The 10,387-nt window shown below is 44.7% G+C and overlaps 1 protein-coding gene across 5 annotated transcripts in view; it reads left to right on the forward strand.

Annotated features, from left to right (window-relative positions):
• Positions 1-10,387, forward strand: part of AGBL2 (ATP/GTP binding protein like 2) — a 77,946-nt gene that overhangs the window by 10,224 nt on the left and 57,335 nt on the right. For 4 of the 5 annotated variants that reach the window (XM_026454098.1, XM_026454097.1, XM_026454100.1 and 1 more), the window contains 2 exons: positions 4,245-4,352; positions 9,910-10,063. In XM_026454098.1, the coding sequence (XP_026309883.1) occupies positions 4,245-4,352; positions 9,910-10,063 (262 nt within the window). The remainder of the gene's footprint in view (positions 1-4,244; positions 4,353-9,909; positions 10,064-10,387) is intronic. The other variant, XM_026454099.1, reaches the window with a different exon arrangement.

Raw genomic sequence — 10,387 nt, forward strand, 5'->3', positions numbered from 1 at the left:
CTCTGTCGCCCAGGCTAGAGTGCAATGGCTCCATCTTGGCTCACTACAACCTCTGCCTCCCTGGTTCAAGCAATTCTCCTGCCTCAGCCTCTGAAGTAGCTGGGATTACAGGCGCACACCACCATTCCTGGCTAATTTTTGTATTTTTAGTAGAGACGGGGTTTCACCATCTTGGCCAGGGTGGTCTCGAGCTCCTGACCTCGTGATCCACTCACCTCAACCTCCCAAAGTGCTGGGATTACAGGTGTGAGCCACCACACCCAGCTAGATGTTCCTCATTTTCTGTCTCCCTGCTTTATAATATTCATTCATATGTGTTGTCATATGCTCGGTACAGTGCTTGGCGCTAGAGATAATAGTGATGAACAAAGTGGAGAGTTCATGGACCCAGAGTTCATGAATTAGTGAGGAAGTTAAACATTTTACCAGACAATTGCATAGTGCTTCGTCCCCCTAAGCATACCTAACCCAGCTTAGAGATCAGCATAAGTTTTCAAAAGGAGTTGACATCTAAGCTGAGATCTAAAGGATGAGTTTGAAATGATCCAATTAAGAGGGTCAAAGAAAAGTATTTCAGTTGGAAGAAACAGAAAAAGAGCATGGCATGCTTGGACAACCATAGAACATTGAGGATTAAAAAGAGATGAGTCTGAAAATATAGGGAAAAAATAAAAGTGGAGTTTATTTTACTTTATACTTTATTTTAATTTAATATTTTATTTTTGAGACAGAGTCCTGTTCTGTCACTCAGGTTGGAGTGCAGTGGTGTGATCACAGCTCACTGCAGCCTTGAACTCCTGGCCACAAGCCATTCTCCCACCTCAGCCTCCTGAGTAGCTAGGACTATAGGCGTGCACCACCATGCCTGGCTAATTTTTTTTCTTTTTCTTTTTTTTTTGAGAACAGAGTCTCTATTGCCCAGGCTGGAGTGCAGTGGCATGATTTTGGCTCACTGCAACCTCCGCCTCCTGGGTTCAAGTGCTTCTCATGCCACAGCCTCCCAAGTAGCTGGGATTACAGGCACATGCCACCACACCCTGCTCATTTTTTATATTTTTGGTAGAGACAGGGTTTCACCATGTTGGCCAGGCTGGTCTCGAACTCCTGACCTCAAGCGATCCACCTGCCTCGGCCTCCCAAAGTGCTGGGATTATAGGTGTGAACCACCGCGCCTGGCCGCCTGGCTAATTTTTAAAAAGCTTTTTTGTAGAGACATGTGGTCTCACTATGTTGCCCAGGCTATTCCCAAATTCCTGGCCTCAAAGGATCCTCCTGGCCTCCTAAAGTTCTGAGATTACAGGTGTGAGCCGCCACCCCCAGCAAGGAAACTGGAATTTAATAACCAAGTTAATGCTGTGATAATTCACTAAACTACAAGATCTTTTTTTTTTTTTTTTTTTTTTTTTTTGAGATGGAGTCTTGCTCCATTGCCCGGGCTGGAGAGCAATGGCACAATCTCGGCTCACCGCAACCTCAGCCTCCCAGGTTCAAGTGATTCTCCTGCCTCAGCCTCCTGAGTAGCTGGGATTACAGGCGTGCACCACCATGCCTGACTAATTTTTGTATTTTTTATTAGTAGAGACGGGGTTTCACCATGTTGGTCAGGCTGGTCTCAAACTCCTGACCTCATGATCCGCCTGCCTCAGCCTCCCAAAGTGCTGGGATTACAGGCATGCACCACCGCACCTGGCCAACTACAAGATCTTTTATAAAGCAACTTTTTAAAAAAATTTTCGGGCCAGGCACGGTGGCTCAAGCCTGTAATCCCAGCACTTTGGGAGGCCGAGACGGGCAGATCACGAGGTCAGGAGATCGAGACCATCCTGGCTAACATGGTGAAACCCCGTCTCTACTAAAAAATACAAAAAACTAGCCGGGTGAGGTGGCGGGCGCCTGTAGTCCCAGCCACTCGGGAGGCTGAGCCAGGAGAATGGCGTGAACCTGGGAGGCGGAGCTTGCAGTGAGCTGAGATCCGGCCACTGCACTCCAGCCTGGGCGACAGAGCAAAACTCCGTCTCCAAAAAAAAAAAAAAAAAAAAAATTTTTCAAAGAAACTTATTAACAAGCACCTTATTGTTTAAACTAAATTGTATTAATAAGCACCTTATTGGTTGTTGTTGTTTTTGAGACGGAGTCGCACTCTGTTGCCCAGGCTAGAGTAGAGTGGCACCGTGTCAGTTCACTGCAACCTCTGTCTCCTGGGTTCAGGCAATTCTCCTGCCTCAGCCTCCTGAGTAGCTGGGATTGCAGGTGCCCACCACCAAGCTTGACTAATTTTTGTTTGTGTTTTTTTTTTGTTTGTTTGTTTTTGTTTTTTTTTGAGACGGAGTCTCGTTCAGTCACCCAGGGTGGAGTGCAGTGGCGCGATCTCTACTCGCTGCAAGCTCCACCCCCCGGGTTCACGCCATTCTCCTGCCTCAGCCTTCCGTGCAGCTGGGACTACAGGCACCCGCCACCACACCCGGCTAATTTTTTGTATTTTTAGTAGAGACAGGGTTTCACAGTGTTTGCCAGGATGGTCTCAATCTCCTGACCTCGTGATCCGCCTGTCTCGGCCTCCCAAAGTGCTAATTTTTGTATTTTTTAATAGAGACGGGGTTTCACCATGTTGGCCAGGCTGGTCTCGATCTGCTGACCTTGTGATCCACTCGCCTCGGCCTCCCAAAGTGCTGGGATTACAGGCGTGCAAGCACCTTACTGTTTAAACTAAATTGTCAAAACCTCATCACTTCCCATAATCTTTGAGAAAATAAATTCATATAATATTTTACTGAGGTATATCTTTGTATGCTCTTGGAATTAATCAGTGGCTACTGTTCTAAAAATGATATTGAAAAGTTGTTCAAGTTCCACAAAGGAAATGTTTTTATTTTTTTATTTTTTATTTATTTATTTATTTGTTTGTTTGTTTGTTTGTTTTTTGAGACGGAGTCTCGCTCTATCGCCCGGGCTGGAGTGCAGTGGCCGGATCTCAGCTCACTGCCAGCTCTACCTCCCGCGTTTACGCCATTCTCCTGCCTCAGCCTCCCGAGTAGCTGGGACTACAGGCGCCCGCCACCTCGCCCGGCTAGCTTTTTGTATTTTTTAGTAGAGAGGGGGTTTCACCGTGTTAGCCAGGATGGTCTCGATCTCCTGACCACGTGATCTGCCTGTCTCGGCCTCCCAAAGTGCTGGGATTACAGGCTTGAGCCACCGTATTTATTTATTTTGAGACAGAGGCTCGCTCTGTTTGCCTAGGCTGGCATGCAGTGGTGTGATCTCGGTTCACTGCAACCTCCACCTCCCAGGTTAGAGCGATTCTCCTACCTCAGCCTCCCAAGCAGCTGGGACTACAGGCGCATGCCACCATACCCGGCTAATTTTTGTATTTTTAGCAGAGGCGGGAGTTTCACTATGTTGGCCAGGCTGGTCTCGAACTCCTGACCTCAGGTAATCCACCCACCTTGTCCTCCCAAAGTGCTGTGATTACAGACACGAGCCCCTACACCCAGCCAAAGAAATCTTTTTAAATTCGGTATTAATGAAAAAGTCTTAGCTAGGCACAGTGACTCATGCCTGTAATCCCAGCACTTTGGGAGGCAGAGGTGGGCGGATCACCTGAGGTCAGGAGTTTGAGACCATCCTGACCAACATGGAGAAACCCCATCTCTACTAAAAAATACAAAATTAGCCGGGCCTGGTGGCACATGCCTGTAATCCCACCTACTCAGGGGCTGAGGTGGGAGAATCGCTTGAACCCGAGAGGCTGAGGTTGCAGTGAGCTGAGATCGCACCATTGCACTCCAGCCTGGGCAATAGAGCGAGACTCTGTCTCAAGAAAATAAAAAGAAAGAAAAGAAAAAGGCTTGCTTCCTCTGAAACAATTGATAGACTTAGTCCTTTATGGTAATAAAAAAAAGTTATGTTAATGACCATATTTTGCTGACATTAAGGTAAGTCAGGGCCAAATTTTGAAGCGCTGTTGCAGCAGCTATATTGACCTTTCTGACTTATTTTTAGGTCTTCTATGGATAGTTTATTATTTCATTTTATATGCTCTTTGTTAAAAGTGTCCTCATAAGTCTTTATGGAAAGAAACAAGATATAATTATTTTATAAACAAGCAGGAAATTTAGGGTGGGAATTTGGTTTGATTCAACCAAACTAGCCATTTGAAAAAAATTATTATTATTATTTTATATTAGTTCTGATAGTGCCACTTACATTATTTCTTATTTTGTACTTTTTAAAATGTCTTCTTTCAGAGTGGGCTCCACCTCAACCAGAATATTTCTATCAACCTAAAGGAAATGAAAAGGTACCAGAGATTGTAGGAGAGAAAAAAGGAACAGTTGTCTATCAATTAGATTCAGGTATTGTCATTACACTGAACAGTGAATGGTTAATCATGACAAAGTTATAATAAACATATGTTCAATAATAAAAGTGATTTTAAAAATCCATAGTTTAGTGGTAAACTCTTTTCCAGGCCAACCTGAGTGGGAGCCTGGAGGAGGAGTCATAAGCAGCCTGATGTACAGTTTCGATAATTTTCTAAAATCAAAGTACATTCTTTTTAATAGTTCTAAGTCCAATAGCAGCTTCTCTCTTGTTATTCTCCTTCCTGAAAATCAGATGTTGGATCATCTTTGGGGAGATTACTCTTCTTTTCTTCACCTCCTATGTGTACTTTAATGAGTACTTTGTTCTGTGTGCATATGACTGTCATTTAGTAATGCAGTTTCCCGTGTTGAGTTTTCTAGGGGTTGAATATATGTCTTTTGTAGAAATATGCAGAACATCATACCTAACAACAATAAAATACTCCTTCTTTTTGTTTTCGCCATCCCTACTGAAGTCATACACATTCTTTTTAAGGGTACCTGTTAGATTCCCCAGGATAAACTATATGCTAGGCCATAAAGCAAGTTTTTATACATGTAAAAGGATTAAAATAATACAAAGTACATTCTCTGACCATAGTAAAATTGAATTAGAAATCAACAACAGAATGAAATATGAGATATCCACAAATATGTGGAAATTGAATAACATCTTTCTAAATAACCTGTGGGTTAAAGAAATCACAAGTAGACTTCAAAAATATTTTGAATGTTGTGAAAATAAAACCACAACATATCAACAGTTATAGGATGCAAAAACAAAATGAACCAATGCCAGGGATATTTATGGGTATTTATGGCTTTAAGTGCCTGTATTTCAAAACAAAAAAGGCTTCTTATCAATTACCTAAGCTTCTACCTTAGTAAACTGGAAAAATAAGAGCCAACTAAACCCAAAGCAAGCAGAAGGAAAGTAGTAATAAAAATAAGAATGTGGCTGGGCACGGTGGCTCACGCCTGTAATCCCAGCACTTTGGGAGGCCGAGGCAGGTGGATCAGCTGAGGTCTAGAGTTTGAGACCAGCCTGGCCTACGTGGTGAAACCCTGTCTCTCTACCAAAAATACAAAGAAAGTATCCTGGTATGGTATTGTGCACCTGTAGTCCCAGCTACTCGGGAGGCTGAGGCAGGAGAATTGCTTGAACCAGGGAGGTGGAGGTTGCAGTGAGCTGAGATCGCACCACTGCACTCCAGCCTGGGCAACAGAGCAAGACACCATCTCAAAAAAAAAAAAAAAGACCCAGGCTCAAATGACTTACTTGACAAGGTTTGTTTGAATTCTTTTTTTTTTTTTGAGACAGAGCCTCACTTACTCTGTCACCCAGGCTGGGATTCATGGTAGGATCTCGGCTCACTGCAACCTCCACCTTCTGGGGTCAAGCGATTTTTGTTCCTCAGCCTCCAGAGTAGCTGGGATTACAGGTGTGCACCACCATGCCCCAGCTAATTTTTTTTTTTTTCGTATTTTTAGTACAGACGGAGTTTCACCATATTGGCCAGGCTGGTCTCCAACTTCCAGCCTCAAGTGATCCACCTGCCTCCGCCTCCCACAGGGCTAAGATTACAGGCGTGACCCACCGCACCTGGCTGGTTTGTTTGAATTCTGTCAAACATTTAAAGATGAAATAATACCAATATTTCACCAACTCTGAAAACCAGAGGAAAAAATGTTTCCCAACTCATTTAAAAAAATTTTAGAATCTTCCTCTATCGCCTAGGCTGGAGTGCAGTGAGATGAACATGGCTCATTGTATCTTCCACCTCACAGGCTCAAGTGAATTGCCCAACCTTAGCCTCCTGAGTAGCTGGGGCTACAGTCATGTACCACCCTGCTCAGCTAATTTTTTGTATGATTAGTAGAGACAGGGTTTCGCCATTGCCTAGGAGGCCAGTCTCAAACTCCTGTGCTCAAGCAATCCACCCACTTCAACCTCCCAAAGTGCAAGGATTACAGGTCCCGTTCCCCTCGACTCTTTTTTTTTTTTTTTTTTTTTGAGACAGAGTTTCAGTCTCATCACCCAGGCTGGAGTGCAGTGGTATGTTTCATTCAGCTCACTGCAATCTCTACTTCCCAGGTTCAAGCGATTCTCCTGCCTCAGCCTCCCAAGTAGCTAGAATTACAGGTGCCTACCATCACACCTGGCTAATTTTTGCATTTTTAGTAGAGAGACAGCATTTCACCATATCGGCCAGGCTGGTCTCAAACTCCTGACCTCAGGTGATCCACCCACCTCAGCCTCCCAAAGTGCTGGGATTACAGGCATGAACCACCATGCCCAGCCTTTGTTGTGGCTTTTTTGGTTTTGTTTTTTTGGTTTTGTGTTTTGTTTTGTTTTTTTTTTTTGAGACAGAGTCTTAGTCTGTTGCCCAGGCTGGAGTGCAGTGGCACAGTCTCGGCTCACTGCAACCTCTGCCTCCTGGGTTGAAGCAATTCTCCTGCCTCAGCCTCCTGAGTAGCTGGGATTACAGGCACCCACCACAACACCTGGCTAATTTTTTTATCTTTTTGGTAGAGACAAGGTTTCACCATGTTGGCCAGGCTGGTCTTGAATTCCTGACTTCAAGTGATCCACCTGCCTCAGCCTCCCAAAGTGCTGGGATTACAGTCATGAGCCACCACACCCGGCCTGTTTTGCCATTTTTGTTTACCCACTTACTATTCCCCATTCCCCTGCCTAGCAGAGGTCATGAGGATAGCAGCCCGCAATCCTGATGTGGAATGCTGGTATTGGAAGTGGAAGAGGGGAGGAGGACAACGTAGACCTTATTCTCAAACTGGTTATGACTGCTTTTTACCTTTCTCACAATTCCTTGAGGAGCCAAAGGAAAGACTGACTTTTGTTACTGCCCCCCTCAGGCTAAAGCAGTTTTTCCAGGTGCCATCTACATCTATCAAAAGTATTTAAAGACATACACTGCTCATAGCCACCTGGGGCAAGGGATAGCAAATAGTCAAGGAGCAGATAGGCTCAAAAGCCTGGGAAAGAAGCTGAGGAGAAAGATTCTTGGGGAGATGAGCACTTGGAAGGGCCTCCACATATACTGGAGAATGCAGTATACATGGCTTGGGCTGGATTCATGTTCAGAAAAAACCTGAGAGGATCCTAGGCTTGCATCTCTGGTTGGTAGTTGGGCTTTCTGCAACTAAAGGGGGATGAAGGCTAACATCGAGTTTTTAGCAGCCTGACTTAGTGTTGAGGAGAGCCTCACCTCAAAGCCAGTCTGCCCAGACTAGGAAAGTATTGTGCTTGGTTTTTTTTCTTTTTGGCTTGGGAGTGAGTGAGTGAATGACTGAATGAATGAATGAGAGGATCTCACTTTGTCACCCAAGCTGGAGTGCAGTGGAAAAATCACAGATCACTCCAGCCTCTACCTCTCAGCTTAAGCAATCCTGCCGCCTCAGCCTCCCGAGTAGCTGGGACTACAGGTGCACACCACCACCCAGCTAACTTTTTTATTTTTTGTACAGGGTATATCACACAACATTTTGCCATGTTGCCCAGGCTCGTCTCAAACTTCTGAGCCCAAGCAGTGCTCTTGCCTCAGCCTCCCAAAGTGCTGGGATTACAGGCATGAGCCATTATACCTCGCCAAGCCCTGGTTGTTTAAGAAATCTCTGTCAGGTCACTGGCTGACCACTGATATAATGGAACGGAGAAGACACCTGGTGACCCACACATGACAAGAATAACATATTCAGTGGGGAAAGACTGAACACATTCCCTCTAGGATCTGGAAACTTCAAAGGGCTTTTATGCAGAAATTGAAAAGATAATCCTCAAATTTATATGAAATTGTAAAGGGCCCTGAATAGCCAATACAGAAAAAGAAGTACAAAATTGGAAGACTCACATTTCTTGATTTCAAAACACTGTGAACATACAGTAATCAAAACAGTATAATCCTGACACAGGGTAGGCATATAGATCACTAAAATAGAACTGAGAGTCCAAAAATAAACTCAAGTATTTTTGGTAAATTCATTTTTGACAAGGGTGCTAAGACTGTTCAGTGGGGAAAGAATGGTCTCTGTTAACAAATGGTGTTGGGATGACTGTATAGCCACACTCAAAAGAATGAAATTGAATCCCTACTTCATACCATGTTTAAAACTTAATCCAAAATGGATCCATGGCCTATAGATAAGTACTGAAACTATAAAAATCTTAAAACAGGGCCGGGCGCGGTGGCTCATGCCTGTAATCCCAGCACTTTGGGAGGCCGAGGCGGGCGGATCAAGAGGTCAGGAGATCAAGACCATCCTGGCTAACACGGTGAAACCCCGTCTCTACTAAAAATACAAAAAATTAGCCAGGCATGGTGGCGGGCTCCTGTAGTCCCAGCTACTCGGAGGCTGAGGCGGGAGAATGGCGTGAACCCGGGAGGCGGAGCTTGCAGTGAGCCGAGATCGCACCACTGCACTCCAGCCTGGGCAACACAGCGAGACTCCGTCTCAAAAAAAAAAAAAAATCTTAAAGGAGCCGGGCAGGGTGCTACATGCCTGTAGTCCAGGCTACTCAGGAGGCTGAGGCAGGAGGTTCACTTGAACTCAGATGTTTGAGGCTGCCGTGAGATATGATTGTGCCACTGCACTCCAGCCTGGGTGACAGAGCAAGACCCTGTCAGAAAAAGGAAGGAAGGAAAGAAGGGAGGGAGAGAGGGAGGGAGGAAAGAAACAGGGATCTGCGGGATGCAATGGCTCATACCTGTAAACTCAGCACTTTGGGAGACTGAAGAAGGAGGATCGCTTGGGCCCTGGAGCTCAAGAACAGCCTGGGTGACATAGTGAGACCTCATCTCTACAAAAAAATTAAACAATTAGTTGGGTGTGGTGGCGCATTCTTGTGGTCCCAGCTACTCAGGAGGCTGAGGTGGGAGGATCACTTGAGCACGAAAGGTAGAGGCTGCAGTGAACTGTGATTCATGCCACTGCACTCCAGCCTGGGTGATAGAGTGAGACCCTGCTCAAACAAAGAAAACACAGGAATAAATCTTCATGACCTTGGATGTGGCAGTAGATTCTGGATATGATACCAAAAGCATAATTCATTTAAAAACAAAATTGATGTTCAATAGCCAGGTGCAGTGGCTCACGCCTGTAATCCCAACACTTTGGGAGGCCGAGGTGGGTGGATCACGAGATCAGGAGATCGAGACCGCCCTTGCTAACACAGTGAAACCCCGTCTCTACCAAAAATACAAAAAATTAGCCGGGCGTGGTGGTGGACGGGTGTAGTCCCAGCTGCTTGGGAGGCTGAGGCAGGAGAATGGCATGAACCCGGGAGGCGGAGCTTACAGTGAGCCAAGATTGCGCCACTGCACTCCAGCCTGGGTGACAGAGTGAGACTCTGTCTCAAAAAAAAAAAAAAAAAGAAGATTAAAAGTCTTTGCAAAGATAGTTGAAAATTAGAAATTTCGTTGTTGTTGGTCTAGAATAGTGTTGACCACTTAGAGGGGCTCAGTAAGTATTTGCTGAATGAGTGGATTCTGAGTAGAACCTAATCTAAATATGTCTCTTTTCTCTGCAGTGCCTACAGAAGGTTCCTATTTCACCAGTTCCAGAGTGGGAGGCAAACAAGGAATTATCAAGGAACTTGCTGTCACATTGCAAGGACCAGAAGATAATACTCTACTGTTTGAATCAAGGTTTGAGAGTGGGAATCTGCAAAAAGCTGTCAGAGTGTGAGTAACAATTTCCCAAAGGGATGATAACTGGAGTGACTAAAAGGTGTCTTCAGGAATTATATTAGGAATCAGAAATATTTGCAAAAACGAAATAGGTGATGGGAAATGGTTATGGGGATGAAGGGAAATGGTTATGGGGATGAAGAAAAATGGAGTAATTATTACTCATGTTTTTCCCCAAAATAAAATATTTTCTAAATTGTTTACTTTGCTTATAGAAGAAATTAGAGCTCATCTAAAATTTGTATTAGTAAAAATACGTAACATAAAAATTCCTTGGCTCAAGCCTTTAATCCCAGCACTTTGGGAGGCCCAGACGGG

Source organism: Piliocolobus tephrosceles, chromosome 13, assembly GCF_002776525.5.
Source record: "Piliocolobus tephrosceles isolate RC106 chromosome 13, ASM277652v3, whole genome shotgun sequence".
Lineage (NCBI taxonomy): Eukaryota > Metazoa > Chordata > Mammalia > Primates > Cercopithecidae > Piliocolobus > Piliocolobus tephrosceles.